Source organism: Macaca nemestrina, chromosome 13, assembly GCF_043159975.1.
Source record: "Macaca nemestrina isolate mMacNem1 chromosome 13, mMacNem.hap1, whole genome shotgun sequence".
In the NCBI taxonomy this organism is placed as follows: domain Eukaryota; kingdom Metazoa; phylum Chordata; class Mammalia; order Primates; family Cercopithecidae; genus Macaca; species Macaca nemestrina.
In genome coordinates, this window is record NC_092137.1 from 36,508,405 (window position 1) to 36,531,437 (window position 23,033).

The following is a 23,033-nucleotide window of genomic DNA, read 5'->3' on the forward strand; positions in this document are numbered from 1 at the left end:
TTCTTAGCACACATTGATGTTTGGGTAAGGAGTGAATCTTAGTATAGTCACTTAGAATTTGGTATCTGCAACATCTGCATAGAGTTGTAATCTAATCATCTACTGTTTGAAAAAAGTTACAGTTTTGGTGAGCCATTAATTTCAAAAAATTAAGAACCTCCTGGAATTCAGATACGACATTGGACACAAAGATAAGTAAGAGAGAACCTTTAACTTTGGGGAACCTATTTAGGCTGAGTTTTAAATTAAACCAGGAGAAAGGGAATGTCCCTGTTGAGGTATGGTGGGGTAAGTGCATCACATTTGTACCCAATCTCATTTAACCTTCACAGCAACACTGCTGAAGCCTTTATTATCCATTTTGGAGATGAAGACATTCAGGTTTGGAGTAATTTAGATCATTTCCCCCAAGGGTGTAGTTGCCATTGTGTGGCTGAGTGAGGATCAACTGAAGTCTTTCAGGTTCGGCTCCATTTGTGCTTGCTCCCCTTGCCCCACTCAGCATCCCAGCCTAACTCATGCCCTGCTTCTGGTGTCCTCACCCATCTCTACTCACCGCTGGCTTTTGGTTCTGTTGAGGAGTGATGGCAGTCAGCGGGGCCACGGGAGGAAATCATTTGCAGTTTGAAAACTACTCCAGGTATTTTGAATGTGGTCATCCACCTACTGTCTCCTCGAAGTTTGAAGACCTCAGGGGAAAGATGCCTTTGAGATGCATCCCTGAATACACTTCCAGAGCCTCAGGTCTGGGCAGCCCCCTCCACCTCAACAGAGCTCAGTGTCCTTGTCATTTCAGCTGTAAAGTTCTGCTGGTCTTTTTTCCTCTCTGTCTCTTTCATGCTCTGGCTCTCATCTCTCATCAAACCTTTCAGAAGATTCCATTTTCTGGTTCTCAGAAATAATTTATCTTGCTTTTCTTGTTTTTGTTTTTAACTTAGTTGAGTAGTGAGTTTCATATGAATGTATTTACTCTCCAATAACGCTTTCATTTTAAGATGTATTAATAATAGGAACAGATTTTTTTAGTATAGGATAAACTTACAAAATAACACAAGGTGAATGGATCTTACTGCTTAGTTTATGGTCCAAGAAAGTCTCTGGGATTATTTGAAGACATTTTTTCTCAGCAGTCATTCAATATCATACTTAAATATAATTTCAAATGATTTCAGAGTAGCAAAAGGATTGTATGAAATTAGAAAAAGTGCAAGGTGTTAATGTGCAAAAAATAAGCAATCACCCAGAAATAGTTAGAGGAAAACCAGAAACACTGGTATTTACCTAGTTTATACACACAGTACATTCCTCTGTGCACAGTTGCATAACCAGTGTTGGCCCTTACCCTATTAGCTACAGTTTCTAGGTACATAGTCAGAGTACGAAATTAGATGAAGGGACCCCACACAAGGATTGTGGTTTTAGATTCTAAGTAAACTAACAGCATCACTAAATAAGGCGTGTTAGGACCTCCAAGGAGGAAGAACCTTATTGTGGCTGTTGTTATTGGAGACACATACCTTCCAAATGACAAGATAATATGCTTTTTGGTTACTCCCGGAGGACTAGGGACGTGAACCTGGGGTCCTTAAAGACTAGGCTGTTACTTGACAGCTGACTTGATTCACAAGTACCTAAGTGCTTTTTAAATTGGCACTTAAGTACTCTCATGATGAATTCTTAGCAAGTTATTGTCAACACCCAATTCAGGTATACAGATAAGCCTTTCCAGTCTGTAACTGATTGTATTCTCACATTTTGCCTTGTTGACTTTTCTCTACATCTCTTGTTTATCGATCTCATTATTTTTATTTTCTGACCCCTGTAAAGAGCTAGGGTGGAAACATGTGGAATAGCATATAAAGTTTTCAGTTGAAGGGTATACATACACAACATGGCCTTAATGTCCTTAAAAACTGAAAACAAAAAAGAGATGGGACAGCAGAATTGGGTCTTCATCTGTGTCTGGCACCATTGGACCACTGTTATTTGTAACCCTTAATGACAGTAGCTAACATTTCATACTATTGTTATGTGTCAGGTTTAACTGCTTTAAGAGGAGCAACTAATTTGAGATCCTCACAGCATCCCTTTGGTATGGGTGCTGTCATCCCAGTTTACCATCAGAGAACACAAAGTTCAGAGGCCATGTAGTTTGCCCAGGGTCATAAAGCTCATAACTGACAGCACAGTGTGTCCCCAGGACCAGACCCTGCACCCTGAATGGACACTGCCTCTGCTGCAGTGCATTACACCCTGAAAGAGGCTCCATGCCCATGGAAAGAAAGAATTTGGCATATTCTTTTGAATCCTAAAACAACATCTGATACGTAAGTAGATGCTCAGAAATTTTTAATGAGTAAATAATAAGTGAGGGCAGTGAGGAGGAAAGAAAGACTGGAGCAGCAAGTCCCAACCAGACCCTTCTTGCAGATCTTCTTTTTAGTTGAGTGAGGGAGGAGACCCTGATACAGGGTTACCTTAACCAGATCGTCAAAAGCTGATGGCCATTGGGACCCCTGGTCTACCAGCGGAAGGAAGAATAATGTCAGGGAGTTTATCACTGAAAACACATTTTTGAGAACATAAGTAAGAGTGTTGTGGAAGTGTGTGACATGAGGTGGACCAAGTAAGAGTGTTGTGGAAGTGTGTGACATGAGGTGGGCCCACATGTCTACAGGCCAGTTGGACCAATTTCCTGCACTGACAGTTCACCCTTCTGGTGGGCTCAGCTCTGGGCTCCATCCCTGTGGCAGCCTCATGGGCCTTCCAAGACTGATGTGTACTCTGTGGTTTGTTCTCTCCCAGTTCAGCCTCTGAAGTCCAGAATCACAGAGTTTAAGTGGGGCTACCCAGACACTCTAAGGCTAATGCTCGCTGCCACGTTAATGTACTGTTTTTAAGATTGCATGGTGTAGGTGCCACTGCATTTCAGTTACTTACACGGACAAGGATTTTTTTTACTACATCATTAGGTATTGAGAATAATTTGCTAATTTTTTTTCCAATGATACCAAGTATAAATGCTGCCGAAGGTGACTCTTAATATCAGAGGGATCCTGAGGACAGGTTGCCATTTCCATTAGAAATCTGTTTTGCAACTGAAGGTAAAATAAGGTATTGGGGAGGGAAGTTTTGGCTATGTGACATCTATAACATCCCCGTGATTACTCAGTAAGAAAATTCAAGAGATGTGGACAGGTGTGTGGCCAGCTTAGCTGTGACACCTGATGCAAGAGATTAGAGCTTCATGGGGACTTTGAAGTCTGATGTCAGACCTGATCTGCCGTCTCATCTTGGGCTGCGGCTGGACCCGACCCAGGTGGCCACTGTGACCTGAGTGTTCTTCAGGCCTCCTTATGTGCACCGTCTCCTGCAGGGAGGAGCTGATGATTTTGATGACCTTAGGGATTTTGAAGCCAACACCAGAGTATCACTTTTCAAGAACTAGGAACAACTTAGGTAATATTTTAAAAGGTAGCATTCAGAATTATACTTAGGTTGCCAGTAAATAAATTCCATGCTTGAGGCTGGGCAAATGGGTAGTTTCCCCTCTACTATTTCTGTCTGTCTGAAAACAAAGCAAAATCCATGTTCTATCTCTGACAGGAAGTCAAAGAGTTATTTGTAGATTGTTAAAGCTGGACGAGAGGTATATCAGAGTCCATAGTATTCAGTATTTTTTAAGTTTTCTTCTTAATAAAAAGTTAAAATTGCTATTTGCAGACATATTATCAGATATCCAACTGAGTTTCAGGCCTAATAATTCTGCCCAATAACCTGGACTTAACTCTTGAAGTAGAGGAGAAATAAGAGATTCACTGTGCATGGATTCTTTCTAACTCTGGGTTCAGGATGGAATGTGGTTGAACCAAAAAATCAACTCTCTTTCTTCCTGCCACCTGGCTTTCTTGGATCTCTGACTTAGGGAATCCTGGTCCTACTTGGGATAGTGTTGAAGACTAAATGTCAGACATGTCTTGACCTGTGTGGATTTAGTAAGCCACTTCAGTCTCAGCTAACCCAATAGTATAAGTTATACTCATCTAAAAGGCTGGAGTTCTGTGAGCTATCAAATGTACTGTCGTCTTCATCAATCCCAAATTTATAGAAGCACTGTATTCTCTCCCTGAAGGCTGATGACATACCTTGAATCAAGCTGCCCTTCTAATGAGATTTCCACTGGGCTGCCAGAAAAGTCTGTACCAGGCACATATCTGGGTGGGAATTCTTTGAAACTAGAAAAAATGTTTCCAGCCCTGCCCATAATGCTTCCTCACTGAACAGTATCTCAAATGATTAAGCTACTGCTTTTGTGGCACGGAGTCAAACATAGTTTGGCTGACCCCGAGAGGCAGTGAAGTCAAAGATGCCATAGGGTCACATGTTATTAATATTCTGGTACATAACAGGGATCAAAACTCAGTTTATGGGTGGTATTGCTTCAGTGCCATATACGATGCTATTATTAGTAAGCCAAGAATAATAAAATATTCGTAATAGCCTAAAGACTGTTAGGCATGTGTTTTATCCTTTAACTCTAAATGTCCTGGAGACTAGTTCCATAAATGGAAATTAAAATATAACACAGTCTATTTTTTGCTTGTCCAAATAAGGTCATATGTTGGGTTACCAATGCGTAGCAAATGACCATTTGTTAACCTAGGTCTTTAACATAAACATCAGAAATTTTCAGTGATGAATATTGTCATATTTTGATTTTTATTTGATCATTTAAAATATCTTTAGATATTTAAAATAAAACTAGAATATAGGTAAAATGAATGTAAAAGACATTCATATCCGGCCTTAATATATCACTTTCAAGATTTTGTGATTTTTCACAGCTATATAGAAATATGTACATTATGTAAGTGACTTTCTTTACGTGTTAGATCCACCACTTACATTAATAGTTAAACAAGTATAGAAATAAATGTTGTAGAAGTAAATAGAGAAGAAATGGTTATTCTTAGACCGAGAAGTTCTGCTGCTGGTTCTCCAAGTCCAGCATGTCTTTGCTTGTGTCGGTAATGCCTTGTACTCTGTACTTGATTTTGAGTAAGGCTGCCATACTGAACCAAGTTTTATAAATAAAAATGAAGGTTGGTCTATACTCTTAATTTGCTAGATGACCAAACTGATCAATGCCTTAAATGTTCAGAATTGTTGAGAGCTAATTCTGAGACACATGATTGGAAATTCCTCAGCCCCTGAGTCTACAGAGTTCAGCTGGTAAGTATTTCCCTATTGAAGTGGCATGCAAGGGGGTGGGTTGCCCTTTATTTCCTCTGCCGTCTACTTCCCATTCCTAAAAGGGTGTTATTGCTGGGAGTCTCATAATTTTCCTACTAAGACAATAATTGCATCTAATAGATCAGACTTGGGCCTGCTAATTTTCATCTAATCAACAGAGGCAGGAAAACATAGTCTGGAATGCTAACTATGTGAATGAAAAATATTTAGTCATTCTTGAAATGATAGGAATGTTTTTCCAACAAGCTTAAATAAACACAATCTCTTTTGAGACTGTGCTAAACTTTTTTTGGATGAGACAACTCTTAGGCAACCAAACAGAAGTTAATGAAGGTTATTAAGAGACATGCCCTTCAGAAAAGGCTTGCAGACTTTAAAAAGAAAAGATTCCATCTTGTTTATGCTGCAGCCATTGATAAATAGCAGAATTGGTTTCCTTTTAGCTTTTGTCTACCCAGTAGAATTTAACATTTTAATTAGTAATCATACTGCCCAACGTTTAAAAGATACCGTTTTAACTAACATGGCTGTATTAGACCATCTTATTTTAAAATCCTCATCTCCTCCTACTGTTTGCCTCAGTTCCAAGGAATTGATTGGACTCAACACCCCTGTATTTAAAGCACCTGATTACACTTTCCTATGAAGCATGTTTGTTTATTCCCACCAATACAAGGTCCCACCAGATAATAAAATTATTTTTAAACATACTAAAATGTACGTATTAAAATGAAGTGTTTTTCCTTTCAGAAGTTATATGGGAAAAATGTATACTTACTCCAGGAGTACAGTCGTTCAGAATATTTTTGGTGCCTCTCTTTAGAAACTGACTTTAGAGATCATAGAACATCCTTTTGAATATCCTCAGATTTGTAAACCCTTGACTTTGAAGGTTTGTTAAAGTCTAGGAAATAGCCAAAGTCATTTATGTTGAAGTCTGGTTTAAAAAAAAAAAAGGTGGCCGATGTAGCTGAGTAAAACTCTTTAGAGGAAGCAAAAAGTGACAGTAAAATAAAGGCAGTTTGTCTTCGCTGACATAGTAATTTGCTCTGAGAACAACTATGAAGAGGTTTCAAATAGAATTTTAACATGAACAGCATTTTGGCGTAAGAATATAGCCTTTAAAAGTGAGTACTTTTATCAATAACACTTACTTGTAAGTATAACTCCTGGTGTGTTTATTAAAAAAAAATCAGTTCACCTACTACATAGTATTTTTATGACTTCTAGGGACTAGAGGCATATATTAAAATGGTCATATACTGTATTACAATGTTTTTCTGAAATTGCAGGTGTTCTATTCCAACATTTTTTTTCAAATAAATTAGACTAAAATAATTTGCCTATAGAAACAGCTCAAAATAGATAGTGATTCTAATGCAATTTATTTTTAGTATTTTAGTTATCTAATACCACTTCTAATTATACCAGACTGTTTCCTGGTATAGTCTTAAGTATATCTTATAAAAACAAAATGATTTCACATTGCTTAATATATGAGGGTTAGCACTGAAGATAGTGAAAAATCCAGTGAGCCACTGTTAAAGCCCCTATTAGAACTTTTCTGTGCTATATCTATCTGATTATTGAAGATACAGTGTACAGATACACAAGCATATAAAACATCTGTTGCAATACCACTTTAAAATCGTAGGACAGATTGAAAGAAGGGAAATGTTAAAGAACGCCTCTTGCATTTGTGTGTGTCTCCCCATCGCAGGTGGCTGATGAAGTGGCAGGAGCAGCATCATACCCACCTATCAGCCACCTGCCAGGGGACTCAGCAGTGCCAGATCTTGGTCCAGGGGTCATACCATCAGTTTAATCTAAATTTGACCTGAGATGAGCAATACAGGACGTTTAGCATGTTTCTGAAATTTGCCAGAAAGCATGCATTTTGTTTTACAGTATTTTGAGTTCAAGTTGATTAGTAGTTTGACCAAATTTTTACTTACCATTTATATCTACAGAACTGTTTACACCTTAGTGGAGTTTAACTTTCACATCTGAGAGATTAGCTGGATTTATCTGGTTTGTTTGAAACACAGCCCAATTCAGGTATATGGACCATTTGAGATGACAGAATTTAATGCTGGCTGCCAACAGAAAGGTGCAATCCAGGGCTCCAGCTCTTACTTTGCAGCAGCGTAGTGAAACACAACTAAGAATCCTCAAGATCCTAAGGCCAAGTACTTGATCCTTGTGGACCCCGCAAATCATGTAACTTTCACATTGGCTGCTGGGGCAAATCGAGAATTGATTTGCAAGCCACCACTCACCCAGCACCAGAATTCAAAGCATGGATTCTGTGTGCTTACCTCATCCCTGCCCGCAGCTTACTCTTTTCTAGCTAAAATTTACCTGGATCCCCATTTCCTTACTTTAAAAAAGTATTCATGATATAATTTGAGACTTGCCTTGAATCTATTATGTAATCTAATGACGTATATTTATATGCTTCTATATGTATATTCAGTGCCTATCCTTTGCCTGTGCCTTTGTGCCTTGCATGGTAGTCGAATCCCCTTAGTTTGCCTATCAGTAGGAAGACAGGAGATCATGTTGTTTTTCACCTTAATTGAACAGCTCACTTTTAAAACAATTCAGGGAGTCTCTATTTGTTAGGGAAGCTATAATATGTTTGGAGATAATAAGCTATCCACTTGGGATGACCTCAGGCCTTGCATATTGAGAGGGTGGGCAAGCTCAGATCTTTTCAAAGCCATAAATCTCTCATCCTTTCTGGGAATCAAGTTTTTTAAAGATTCCATGGAGATTTTATGTCAGACGAATTCCACAGGGGGTGCTTCACAGTCCTGTGACAGAGATACTATGAACATGACTCATTGCTTGAGAAGCCCCTACATTTCTTGTTATGAAAGTACTGGTTGAACTTTCTCTTATTGTTGACATATGTTTGAGATCCCTGACTTCCTAACGCTGAGATTTGCTCATTAAAGACAGTTTTTAGAAATAGGTCTTCTGTATCTTTCAACTTGAGAGTGGCAGAAACACTGGCAAAGATAAAAACTAGTATAAATGATACTGTGATGAGTTTGCCCTTGTCCCTAAAGATCTAGCAAGGCCCCCATCATGAGAGAGGAAGAACGGGGGCCAGGCACACAGAGGCATTGTTTCAACCCACATTGGATTAGCTGATTACTAAGAGATTTCTGTTCTCTTGGAGACATCATAGACATAGTCAAAATGTAGAACAATGATATCAGACTGCTACTCAGCAAATGTGAAAGGCGCAACTGGCTGGTCACTAACATGCTCCAAAGCTTACCAGACCATATGAAAAGACAGCACAGACCCACCCACCATCTCACATGCTTTTCATGTTATCAGTGGAGATAGAAAATGATACTTAAGTTACAATAGGCAGGGTTCAGAATGCCAAACCAATTGTCATACCATTTATCAGCTGAGCATTTGAGGTCTGTGAAAGGGCTAATAATTCATTAGCCATTACCCGAGACCAGTTATAGCTCTGAGCAGACAAGATCAGCATGACATCAATAATTACAACAACAAGTAATGTTGCTGTCACCCTTACAGTATAGTCTTTTCTTGACAATCTTGTTTGATCATTATAGGAATATTGTAAGGTAGAAATAATGAGTATTCCCAAATTCTAGAAGCCCGGAGAGGTCCGTCATAACATGTTAGCCTAATGAGAGAGCAGAGACTCAAGCTATGTTTTCTGACTCCAAATCCATGACCTTGGCATTGCTTCCCAGTAGACCCCCATCGTGAGAAGACGGGGGATGAGGAAAATCAGATGGTGAATATCAAAGTACTTGATCATTGTGGCTTAGATTCAAAAGCCAGTCTCTCCTGGCCCCATCCCCATTGCTGAGACCCAGTTACTGTTATTCTGAACTCTGTGGCCCAGCCTTTGATCCCGGGTTCTTTTCATGAGCCTCTGACTGGAATTTTGACCTTGCTCTTTGACTTCTGGGAGAGCTGGATCTGTTTTCTGCTTCCACTTGTTCATTCCTGCATCCTCCCACCTAGGGACATTACTCAACCCAAGAGCCCTGACCCACTCTCCCATCCTGTCAAGCTTGACCTCTGCCCATTCTTGTTCATATCCGTCCAAATTCTAGGCCCCAGGCCCTAACCATTGGCACTTAAGCCCCCACTGAGTAAATGAGCTGCTCAGCCTCCATCAGTCTACCAGGCACCAAGATACCATCACCAGCACGTGTGCATTCTGCTCTGCACTCTTCCTTTTCTTTCTCTGATTCTCGTCAGTGTCTAATTAACTCGGTTATCAGTTTGCCAGGCAGTCAGCAAGTGCCCATAACTTCACGCAGTAGAAGATGAGCTCCTGAGCTGAATGACTGCCTCACTGTTTTCAGGATTATTTTAATAACCCTTTTTATTTGGCATCATCAAGGAGTAGGGTAGTTCCAGAAGTGAATTCTCCAGGTAATTAAAAATTGGGATGTCAGATCTTACATGAAGAATTTTGATGTGAGGCCTTCTATAATACTTTGTGTACTTTTGTGCCTTCTTAAGCCAAAGATACAGATCATATTTTAACCTGTCTCAGGAAACTGAGTGTCATCACTGAGTAATCTCATTTTGGACAGATTTGGGGATTTGCACTGTATTTTCACTATTATTAAGTATGTCAGGTTTACAACAGCGTTCAGATCTGGCTTTCTGCTTCAGTGGAGCTCATTTATTGTGTACCTCCTATGTGCAAAAGACTGCCATAGTGATGTGGACCCTAAGGAACTTACTGTCTAATCTTCTAAAAGTTAGAAAATTAGAGATTACAGCCTCTTAGGACAATTTTGAATGGGAGCTCTTCTTTGCCAAATAATGTACACTGACTTTAGGTGCTTAGATGTCTTTCTTTTTGCCTTTTTATTCATTCATTGAGCAGTTCTATAGACCAAACTGCTAGGTGCTGAGGTGATAAACAGTGAATGAAGTATTGTCCCTAACGTGCAGACCCTTCCTCCCTGGTTTTCAACCATTTCCCAGAAGGCTAGGTTCCAGTTATCAAAATTCTGACTGCCTGACCCACCCTGTACAAGTTGAAAATAGCTACCTAAATGTGCACACACACAAACCCCCATACCTATTAATATAACACATTATTTCCAGTTAAAGTCTACGAAAATATAATTCCTGTGAACATTAGCAATAGAGAGAATAAACATAAAATGTAAGACAAGTATAAAAGATCTAGATTCTTGGAATCCAGTGATAATTTTGTGAGCGGTCTCAAGCTGGATTCCTAGAAAAAGCTACCCTACTCTATATAAAAAAAAAAAAAAATTTAATTTGTCTTTTGTGTTCTTTTAATAATCTCAATAATACTATCTTTTCCTATTAAATATGGTTTTGGTAAAGGAAGAAAAATATTAATATGTTTAACAGCCAAGATTCCTTGGGAAAAGCATACAAAATTAATAAATAGGTCTAAAATAAATATATGGTTGCTTCCCTTTCCGATCACAAAATAATACAAATCTTGGGAACATTTGCACACTATTCATTTTAAAATAAAATAAACTGCTCTGAGATAAGTACTTCAGAAGTTACAAGGATGTAGGTGTTGTTATGAGAAATGTACAAAGGGAAAAAGGATAACCAAATGTGTAGCGGCTAAAAGAATTTGAAAACTCCAACCGTAAGAGACTTTTTTCCATGACTTAATGAGGCTTTCTTAAGTACACATTCAAACGCCACGGAAATTCCCACTTCCAGATTAGGGAATTTTTATATCTTCAATTTTTTTTTTCTTACTGTCTGCTTTAGTAGAGTTTTTCCTCTAGCTTCATTTGGGAAAATTTCATCTTCACTGTACTTTTCTTCCCAAGATGCAATTATGTTGACAGTTTGGTGATTTATTTGAAAGGTGTTCTGACCAGTTATGGCTCACATTTGAAAAGCATCTGTGTTAGCAGTGTGACATACGAAAATACAGCAAAACAGACAAGCTTTGATGCTGCCTTGGCCAGCCTTATCTCCAGTTTTATGGCCCCGGCTAGGAGACCTGATATATTTAGCCATTGAACTGCCATGTAAAGTCAATGACATTTGGGAATTTTCCTACTCATTGGATAGTCACATTGCTTAACCAAGTTCAGCCCCCTCCAACACCCCAATCCCTGCCCAAAATAAAAAAATAAAACTACCTTAAGAAAGAGTGCGTGAAGTAAGTCTGAAAAGAAAGCGTAATTGTTCATAATCAAATAAGCAGGCTTGGGAATTTACAGAGAAGAGCTATGTAAAATATGCAAAGCATTAGTAAAGCCCAAAAGAAGAAGTAATAAGAGAAACGAGAGACAGATAGGAATTGTTAGCTTCATTTATCTTATTACTTCTACTTGAATTTTTTTTTCACTTATGAAGAAATGTAAGAATGTATCTGTCTTTAAAAAGTACTTTTTCTGTAATCCCAGCACTTTGGGAGGCTGAGGTAGGAAGATTGCTTGAGGTCAGGAGTTCGAGACCAGACTGGGCAACATAGTGAGATCTCATCTCAAAAGAAGAAGAAGAAAAATAAATAAAAATGAAAACAAAGCATTTTTTCTGGAAATGTGCATACAAAGAGGTTTTTCCAGAAAGACTTTTCTTAGTGTGTGGGTGTGTGTGCGTATGAATGCATAGGAACGGCGGGTGCTGGCAGACAGCTGCTCTCCACAGCCAGGCCTGCAGTTCACCAGGGGGCAACACAGTGAGGCAGCAGTCCTACAGACAATCAGAATCTAGAAACAGAGTTAATTACCCTCCTGACAAGACAGTGCTGCACACAAACCCAACAGGGATGGCTGTGTATCCCTTCAACAGTTGTACGTTTACAGAGTCACCCATAGTCAAGAGCTGCTAATTGGTTGTCAGCTTTCCCAGGGCTGCTAATCAGAAAGAGTGCTTCATACATTTCTCAATGGAGATAATTAATATTATTTATGAGAGAGAACTAGCTCATGGTAATCTATCTAAGAACCTTGTATGGATTAATTCAAAACCAGAAGTTCAGTGGAGTAATACAGATTAGACAGCAAGTTAAAAGCATCTGTTAACATTGTCATTTAAGCTACATGTACCTGAAATGTAAAAACTAATTATTATATTGTTTCAGAAGTGAATATGCCTAATTATACATTTAAAAATAACAGAAGGTCAAAATATGTTCATTTATACTGTTCTCCCAGAGTTGTTGAACTATATAATGTGAGGATGAGACTGATCTAAAAACTTTATACTAGCATCTTAAAGGGCTGAATTTGAATTTCAGCTTATTACTTCCTTGGCCACTGTTTGAAGAATTTCTCATAAAATAAAATCACAAAAGGCAAGAAAGTAGAGAGCTTAGATTTGCTTAACACATTTATAACACCTGAATAACCGAATATATATTTATGGTCTAGTACCGTGGCCTTGAAGTTAGATTCATGATTTTCATTTTAACTTTATACTTTTAATCAAATTAATTGTGATCCCAGTAGCTTAATTTCACCATTGAGTAGATAAAATTGCTCCCAGGAAATATGTGAACATCAATATAAAATACCGATGGTGTTTTTCAATAACTTAGTGTCTGAAGCTCTCTAATTTGTAAAAAAAAAAAAAATACTAACATTTTCCTGGAAATACTTTTACTGACAAGACATCTGTTAGGCTTTTTAGGATATGAAAGAAGTAACCCTAAATTTTTAATAAATGTAAAATGAAGAATCAGCGTGTGTTTGTTTATGTTATTGCATGTTATAAGATACTTTGTCAAAATTTTGTTCTCTTAAGACTTGGGATAAGAATTGGTGGCTGAGCATCTGCACTCCTGACAATCCCAAGGGTTCTTTTAAAAATAGCTCTTCTGGACAGTGTAAGGTGCCTGGAGGGTCTCTCAAAATTGTTCAAGAAAACAACAGGTTGAGGAGAGTAATGTTTCCCACTCAGATGCTGAGTAGGAAACAAGCAAACCGGATGTAGACATAACAAACACCCATTTTTGTTCTTTATTGCTTCTAGGCTCAAACTATTTCTAGAATTCTTCTCCACAAGGAAGCTGTTCGAGGGTTCCCTTTAGAAATAGTAGTAGCCAAAGACAGTGAATTCCTGCTGTTTCAAGCCTTCTTCCTTTGGAGGACATTAAGGTATTTCTTTAATTCCTCAGCTGATTCAATACAAGATGAGATAGAATTTCAGGGTGATTCTATAAACAGTACTTCACTGAATTTCCCCTCTCCAAAACCCCACCTTTATGCAAGCATTTCATCATTCTCCTAAATCTAAGACCATTTATCTCCTCTGAAAGAGGCCTACTAACACATACCTACCCAGGCAGTTTAAAGGAGGACAGTTTTCTTTGCTCCAAGCAACAAGTATCACATACAGGGATGCATCAGTGCCTCCAGAAATCTTAGCAGGACCTCTGTTCAATTGAACTTTGTTTACCAAACACATCAAAGATAGGGGATCGCCATCATCCTTCTAGAAAGGCATGTACTCTCTGACACACAATTTCAGTGCCATACCCCATGTAATATAGGAGCACAGATATGTAGGATTTAAATGAGAATCTTCTGGTCTGCAGACCAAAACCCGACAGGTATTTTCCATATTCAAAGCACTGTTGCATAGACTAGAGAATAACAATTCTGGGATAATAACAATTCCTGATGAACAAATTTCACGATGCTCTAACTTTTAGACAAGCAGAATGTATGTTTCACATACTTTGCTGACACTCCCTCCAGCTTCTTTTTTTTTTTTTATTTTTTTTATGAGAAACAGTCATACTGAGATACCATGATTCTAGATCCTTTAAAATCACCTCTTCTCCCACCAGAAACTCTCTTGGATAAAAGCTATGTTAAGAATCTGACCAGCTCTTGGTCATTATTCTTTAAGAACCATAAATATAATATTGATTTGAAATGCTTTAATTCAGCACGGTGTCAAATATGTCTCACTTTGGAGTTAACTCTTTAGCATAAGAAACTGAATCTCAGTTGTCTCGTGTCACTTGTTTCTCAAAAAATCACCCTGATATTAGTAGTAGGACCAGTTCTGATATTATATAATAATATATTGGACTGAAAGCAAACTCTCAAATATGTTTAACAATAATATGAGATTTTTTTCTAGATAATTTATAAATAGGTAGATAATCTATATACTTACAGGTCATATTTTTGTTGTAATGTTGTTCTCACAGAAATCTAACTACTCTGGATATGGCTTCATATGATAGGAAACCAAGCACTAAAATGTTGGGAGAATGATGAAAGGCAGTAGACTGTAATGTATGACTTCAATTGAAATGCCAGGAGACAACTAGTTGCCTGCAAATGTGTTTATTACAACTCAGCGGTTACTCCAATGACATAGGATATTAGCAGTAAGGACCCAAGAAACATGTGTTACCACCCGGAAAAAACCTTTAAAATTTGTTCCAGTTTGTATATGAGTAGGAAAATGAGATGTATTTGTTAAATGTAATAAAATGAGATGCCAAGTGTTAAAATGTCTTTTTAAGAAAACCTAGACTTCTAGCTATATTTAACATATCACAATGACTATTGTTGTGTTCAGCCTAATCTATCGAGGGGAAATTGAATGGTTCTAAAGTAAATTGAAAGTTTTCATGAATAAAAGATTTTGTTGCGTTTTTCTGTGTTTAATGTTAAATATTGAGGGTGTGAAAATTTGAAATGGCTATGCTTCTCCATTTCTTTCATCTAATATAGGTCATAAGTGAATGGGAAAATATTAATTTTAGAGGCACAAAATGATTTTTTGCTTCTTGCATGCTACAGCATTGAGGCTTGGAAGGTATCCCGTAGGACTTGTTTTACCTGAAATATTTAACACATACATTATAACACCAGCACATACTGAATGACCCTTTCTTGCAATTTTATTTGTTCAAGTGAACAAAACCTGTTGTGCTGAATATTTTAGGAAAACAATTGAACGTATTTCCTCTCCTGGAGAAATGTGTGTTACATGTACATCTGTGACTGTGTACGTAACTGTTGAAGCCATTTGGATGGATTGGCTTCTATGACTGATACGGGGCTGCCCAAGTCAGCATTGTGGTTCTGATCCTCAAACAACCCAGTCCATTTGTTCCTTTCACTTTGTAGCCACAGATCACAACCTCAATCTCATGGTTAATCATAATATATTTAAAAAAAAAAAAAAAAAAAACAGCACATACATCACTATTGAGAGCAAATATCATTTAGAGGTAGAAGATCATCTTTGTAAAAGTTAGACAATGGATTCTCTAAATAAATCCCTAAAATTCACTGCTGCTCAAATTCCATGCTATCCTATGATTACACATTTTTCAGGGTCAGTTTAATCTTCTTCAATATATACTTTTTCATAGTATATTTTCTGAATGCAAGAGTTTCTCATAAATGTCACATCTTAAATGTAAGTAAAGAATAGAAGATTTTGGTATGCGTAGATATACTTAAGACATTTGTTTACCCATAAGCTGTCTGGGAGAGCAGTGTGCATAGAGTTCAGAATTCTTCCCTCAACTTTGGCCTAATCACTCTAGAACATAGAAGTCCTTTCTCACTGGGATAACCTGTGGTGGGTTTACTTAAACCTGACACTTGCCTTCTGCTGTCTCTCATTTTTGTGGTTAGAGTAATTTTGACAAAACATTGGCAGTCTTGGTACTGAAGATTGGAATAGAATCATTATTTGGGGTAGCTAATAAAAGTGGTGATAAAAGAAAGACTAATAGGTTTGAGAACTAAAGATGTTTACAGTAAATTTTAAGAGAATGAAGGGGAGCAGCAATACTGTGTCTAACTCAGGACATCTTAAAACAACTAAACTTTAGTTACTTTTTGATGTTTACAGTTATCAGAAAGAATACCTTGGTTATTGAAGGACATTAGAAACTATAGCAGTGAAAAGTTTATATAAAAATTTTAGTAAGATGCTGTTCTTTGTAATAAAAATAGAGAGTGTGCTATACTCACTTTATACATATTTTTACTGGGAGAATGCTGATCTAAGCATCTCTCTAGTAAGTCATCGTTGCCTGCTACCTGTGAAGAGTTGAATCTCTGTCCCCTTTTAGTAGATGGATAAAAATTTAGAACTCTTGATCTCAGCAGTGGCAGCTAAAACACTTATTTTGATCTCTCTTCCCTGGTAACAGGAGATGAAACTTGAGAAGACAGTGTGGACTAATGGATAGAGTGTTGGACAGGAGGTTAAGAACCTCTGTTCTGTTCTATTCCCAGCCTGCTACTGAGTTGCTATGTAAACTTAGATAAGCCAGTTACCCCCTCTGCACCTCATATTTTCCATCTGTGAAAATGTAGGTAGAGATATTCTGTACTCAGCTCTTTCACAAAGATATTGTGAGCAACAGCTTACTTTGAAGACGTTACTATATTTTGATTGAAAAGATGTTGCATAACTTTGTCAGTGCCTCTGTTTCCTTTGGCAACACCATTCTCACAACCTGGCATTTTATAAACTGTTCCTTATTGATGCGTTGAGAAACAGGTATCATTACAGCAGATTTTATGTCACACAGAAGCTGAAAGTGTGACTGGAGTCAGACTGCTTGGACTTGAATCTTGGGTCCACCACAAACTAATACTGTAACCATGGGCAAGTCAGTGTGCTAGATTTCCTCATCTGTAAATTGAGGATAATAATAGCACCCACCTCACTGGAATATGGTAAAGCTGGAAGGCATTTATGAACAGCACTTTAAACCTTATGTAAACACTTACTGTGCTTTATGTAAGTATATGTAGTTACTGTTATTACCCAAGGCAGTTCTTCATTAATGTGGCAGGTAAGGTAAAGCGTCGCCTCTGGTCTGGCTTTGTTTCGTGCCCTATTCCCAGCATGGCTGCCCACTCTTTCTCCTGAATGCGTGTATCTCCCTCTGCCACTCCCACAAGTCCCTGGGCCCTGAGGATAAGTGTATAGTTATCTGTCGTATCATCTGTCATAAGTGAGGGAGTGTCACATAAAAGATAAAAGAAATTCAGGTGTTTTAAACTAGTCTCAAAAACTGATTTATTAATTTGGAAAAAAAATAGTAACAGATTTTAGAAGTATTACAGAATGGGAGTGAGATAATTGATAGTTGACAGCTGTATCCTGATTATTATAAAAAACAAACCGGAAAACATCAGGAAGAAATAGAAGAGCAGTTAACAATTTAAATGGAGTTCATTTTAACCTCTCTTGTCTGCTTCCAGTAGTGGTGACCATCAGAGAAGAATTGTGTGAAGGTACCAAAAACTGCATGAACTGCTCAAACACAAAGAAGTAGTGTTCATGTTTTCAAAAATCTGAACACAAATATATCTGTTTCAGGGGTTAAAGATATTACTAGAGCATAAAAGTTTAGGATTTGATGACAATTGTTGATTCGATTTTTTTAACATTATGGTGTGGAATTTCAAAAATTGAATAGCATCTAAAAGATAACCATATGTTTCATTGATTATTTTTTTCTCTATTTATTATTAGAACCAACCATCATCACAGTTGATCCACCTGCTTGTGGGGAATTATCAAACTGCACTCTGACAGGGAAGGACTGCATTAATGGTTTCAAACGCGATCACAATGGTTGTCGGACCTGTCAGTGCATAAACAGTGAGTAGACAGAAGACTGTATGTTTTTTCTGAGGCCTAATATGATATTGTCAAAGCAGATTGTGTAATTGAATATCTTTTTCACTCTTGTTCAGACATTCCCTTGACAACCTGAAAAAAGGGGGAAAAAAGTTTTTAACACAAACAAATACATAATCATTTGGGAGAAAGGAGCTGCTTCTTTTTTGTGGTTTTTGTCTCTGTTTCCTTGATGTCCAGTTGCATTAGGAGTGCCACCTGGAATGACTTTGGAGTGCATCCTTCCAGCCACCCAGAAGGGTCTCCCTTTAGTATACTCGCCAGGTCATCCAGTGACAAGGAGGTCACCCACACAGTGTCACATTCCACATATGACAGCCATAATCCTTAGACTGTGCTTCACTTTGTTGACCCCAGCTCTGGCTCCATGTAGATTCCAATCAAGTGTCTAGGCCCTGCCCTTTAGAGTACAGAAGAGTATATTGCATTTCTTCCAGAAAAAAATAAAATAATACATACACACACACCCCATATATGTTAAAACCATTTTGAATTCCCCTAATTCTTCTGCCAGGATAAACATCCTCATTCCCCTTGACCATTCCTCGGGTGACAGTTTCTAGAACTTTCTTGATCTTTTCCATCCTTTGACACACAATATGTCATTGTCTTTACATAAAACGTGGCCCACAATCAAGATACTCCAGAATAGGCAGGCAGGGTGGCTCACGCCTATAACTTCAGCACTTTGGGAGGCTAAGGCAGGCAGATCACTGGAGCTCAGGAGTTCAAGACCAGGCTGAACGACATGGCGAGATCCCTGTCTCTACCAAAAATACAAAAAAAAAAGCTAGGCATGGTGGTGTGCTCAGGAGGTTGAGATGGGAGGATCACTTGAGCCTGGTGGGACAAAGGTCACAGTAAGCTGAGAGCGCATTACTGTACTCCAGCCTGGATGACAGCACAAGACACTGTCTCAAAAATAAAAAGGTATTCCAAAATTTGGTCTACTGAGTACAGTGCTACTTGTGTGGCCTAAGTTTGCATTAGCTCCTTGAATTGCACTTCGTTGGCTGATATTGAAGTTATAAGTAGCTAAAAACACTAGGAACTTTTTTACATCACCTGCTGTTAGGTGGTTCTTATCTGTTGTATAATAGAACTTTTGATTTTTTTTTTTTAGTGATAATATATACCCAGCCAAATATAACAATAAATTATCCTAATCGCTTTAAACCATTTTCTGACTACTTGGGATATTTTTGAATCTTGACAATGTGATCTTATGCTTTATGCCTCCCAGCTTATATTAAATAAGCACAGCTTACATGTCCTTATCTAAATCACTGAATTAAAATAAACTGTACAGAACCAAGGACAAAGACCTGCAGAATGATGGTGAACATAGCTGATCACTCCTTGAGTAGAGTTATTTAGCTGACAACATATATCTCCACAAGAAATCTTGAAAAACACTTGGCCCGTATCTTGTCTGAAGTCAAAATATATTACAAAATACATCAGAGCATTCCTTTGCTGGAAACTCTATTTTTAAAATGAGCTGAAGTTATAGGGGCCTGGCTTGTTTTGCCAGAATCTGTACTGGCTCCTGGTAGTCAGTGCTTTATTCCCCTTAAATGTCACAAATCATATATTTAACAATTATTTCTGAAGAATTTTCAGTTGTGAGTGTCAAGTTGTGTAGTTTTTAGAATATTTTGTCCCTTTTGAATTGACATTTGGCCTATTTTCTTAAATCTCTTTCCATTCTCTTCGATCTCTCTCAAACATAATAGTGGTTCTGTAATAAGCAGGCTTTGGTCCTGTGGGTATAATTACCATGGCTCAGAGGCTTGGACTCAATATAGACACATGCTCACTTTCTGATTTATCAATTATCTCAGGCTTTAACATACCACTTAACCTTAATCATTTGTCACTTTTATGAAAATATTTTTTGAAGAAGATACAAAATAGGTGTTAAGCCATTCTACTTCCTCAGTTTACATGTGACCATCATACTATCTGCAGTGGCATTAGTGCTAAAACTGAGTTTATAAAACGCTTGTTGGCCAGGCATGGTGGCTCACGCCTGTAATCCCAGCACTTTGGGAGGCTAAGGTGGATGGACTGCTTGATCTCAGGAGTTTGAAACCAGCCTGGGCAACATGGCAAAACCCCATCTCTACAACAACAACAACAACAAAAAAATACAAAAGCTAGCCAGGCGTGATAGCGAGGGCCTGTAGTTCCAGCTACTCAAGAGTCTAAGGTGGGGAGATCTCTTAAGCTTGGGAAGTGGAGGCTGCAGCTAGCCGTGATTGTGCCACTGCACTCCAGCCTGAGTGACAGAGCAAGACCCTGTTTCAAAAAACAACAACAACAAAACTCTTGTTAAGCTTGTAGTTACTGCCATCTTTAAATTTCCTATAAGGCTCTATCCATTTCGGGGTGTCCTGACTTCCTACACTTAATTCTCTTTAGGGAAGGGTCAGTCCCTGTTGCCTTTTATACCTCCCTTTAGAAAGCCAAGGTCACGGAGTTGCCTTGGCAGCCCAGGTTTTCTCAAATGGCCAACCTTGTTTTTTCAACAAGATAATTAGTAATTGTCATGAAGTGTTTATGTTTTAATCCTTCTAATGCCTCTTACAAAATTAAGAAAGCTATGTCTTTCTTAACATGGGATCATATATATTCATTTTTTCTGAGTTTTTAAAAAGTCTAAAAATACAGATTTCATTGTGTCCAGTCACCTCACCTACACTTGCACCTGGGTTTTGCTATTGTGAAATCTTGGCCACCTGGTCATGCTTATCTAAGACTTCGGTCACTTCACACGGAATCTTTCATCATTAAGTTAAAAGAAGCAGTTTCCCTCAACTGCCTTTGAAGGAAGTCAAAATATGTCCCTTGGCAAATAGTCACTGGCAAATAGTCATTTGGCAAGTTGAGACTATAAGGAAGATGCATATTTACCCTATCTTTAGGTTAGTGTTTTATTTGGCATTTTAAAAGGAACATTAGCTTGTGCTACCTGAGTGCACCTCCATTTCATTCACACTTAGGAAGAAATTACGTACAGGAGGAGACTCTTGCATTTTGTATCAATAAATTTATTATTTGCAAATTTTACCCATTTGTAGAGATAGCTGGTCTTTCTTCCTTCCCTTCTTTCTTCACCTAATATAAGCAGAGCACCTGCCACATTCTAGGTAGCATACTAGGTATTAAGGCCACAAAGATGACTAAAAATGCAAGACCTTCCCTAAGGAAAAAGTCTCCTGTAGCATAAACACTCATGAAATATCACTACTTTAAGCCAAAGTCTATAACTTACAAATCTCAATTATTTTAATAGGAAGCTTTGGTCCTTCAGCAGAACCCAGGCTTATGTTCACACCAGAGTAGAGTAAGAACTGCCCGTCTCCCAGGGCCCTCCTTGGTGCTCAGCAGATACTGACTGAGTGAATAAAAGAAACCTTCAGGATCAGAGATGCCTGTGGGTATCATTCTTGCCTGAGGTCTCCCTTTGAGGTCTTGCTATTCTAATAATATATCCATCTCATTTTGGATTCTTCTTGACATGAGTTAGTCTTGGCATCTCGCTCACTGCCCCACCGTATACCTAAAGGCTTACTTCAACACTAATTGGAATTTTTCAGTTTGTCCTGTACAGAAGTCTAGACATACAGCATTCTGCTGTCACCTCCCCCATTCCTATTAGCAATCCAAGTTATTGGGCAACTTTGGAAGCCACACCTTTGGGATGTGAGTCAAATCAAACCAAATTTCCTGGTCCTGGGTTTTGTCAGATTCTTATGATCGTATGCAACTCTCCTCTCAGGCTCTGCACAGCAGCTTTTGTGTTGCACAGAAGCTGAAAGTGTGACTGGAGTCAGACTGCCTGGGTTTGAATCTTGGGTCCACCACAAATTATGCTGACTTGCACATGGGTAATAAAGGCAAGTTGCTTTACTTCTTTGAGACTCTGTGTCCACATATGTGAAGGGCAAATAATAGTACCAAACTAATGGCTCATTTCGAGAACTAAATAAATGAATGAATACAAAGCTAAGTCTTTGGCTGGCATATGGCTGTTATTTCCCCCGGCACTGTAACTATTTTATAGCATCTTTTTCTGAGTCAGCCCAAGCTAGCTGACATGGAAAGCCCCAGCGTCCCCGCCCCACTTTGTTCCCTCCCCATCACCCTGCCTCCAGTTCTTCCTGCCCTCTAAGGACACTCGCGATCCTTCCAACTGAGCCTCACAAGTAACTGGGACTATAGGCACTGCCACCACACCCAGCTCATTTTTTTTGTATTTTTTTGTAGAAACAAGGTTTTGCCATGTTGTCCAGGCAGGTCATGAACTCCTGGCCTCAAGCAGTCTGCCCGCCTCGGTCTCTTAAAGTGCTGAGATTACAGGTGTGAGCCACCACACCTGGGCCTTCAAGATTTCTTGAAACAAGGCCAGCACCCCACAAATATTTCTCCTGTCTTCATTGATTTGTTGTTAGTTCATTCATTCATTATTTTATTCATCTAGCATTTGTTGAGTGCCTACTATAGGCTAAGCTCTGTAGGGATACAAAGAAGATTAAAAATAGTCCTTACCCTTGACTTACATTGGTAATTTGTTGGTAATATTAGTCATATGTTAATATGTTGTAAAGAGATACAACATAATCTAGCCTGTTGTAGACAGTCACATTAGGATTGAAATCAAAACCCTGTAGAAACATGTCCTTCAAAAGTATGTGACAAGTATATGACACAGAATTCTTTCATTCAAACATATTGTAGTTTACTGTTTTAATCTGTAACAAATAACATTCTTGTAACACTAAGAAAAGTAGTATACATCCAGGACCTACAGAAAGTTTACATTATCCCTGACTCAGTTCCTCAAAAACATGGTTAGAATAAAAAATGTTTTTAAAAGTACGATAGCAACAAAAGTTTAAAACTAAAATTATTTTTAATGATATAAAGCTAAAAAATTAAATAAAAAATAAATAAATAAATAAATAAAATGGTATAAAGCCACTAGTAACCTAACACTTTATTGATACAAGCTTTTAACAACATTGCTCTTTAACCAGTGTCTGTTGCTAATAGACATAATATACCCGCTTAGTACATGAACTCTGTATGAAAGGCATCTGTATGAATTAAGT

The 23,033-nt window shown here is 38.1% G+C and overlaps 1 protein-coding gene across 4 annotated transcripts in view; it reads left to right on the forward strand.

Moving 5' to 3' along the window:
* Positions 1-23,033, forward strand: part of LOC105464838 (cysteine rich transmembrane BMP regulator 1) — a 196,452-nt gene that overhangs the window by 127,730 nt on the left and 45,689 nt on the right. For all 4 annotated transcript variants that reach the window (XM_011712923.3, XM_011712925.3, XM_011712926.3 and 1 more), the window contains one exon: positions 17,749-17,877. In XM_011712923.3, coding sequence (XP_011711225.1) covers positions 17,749-17,877 — 129 coding nt within the window. The remainder of the gene's footprint in view (positions 1-17,748; positions 17,878-23,033) is intronic.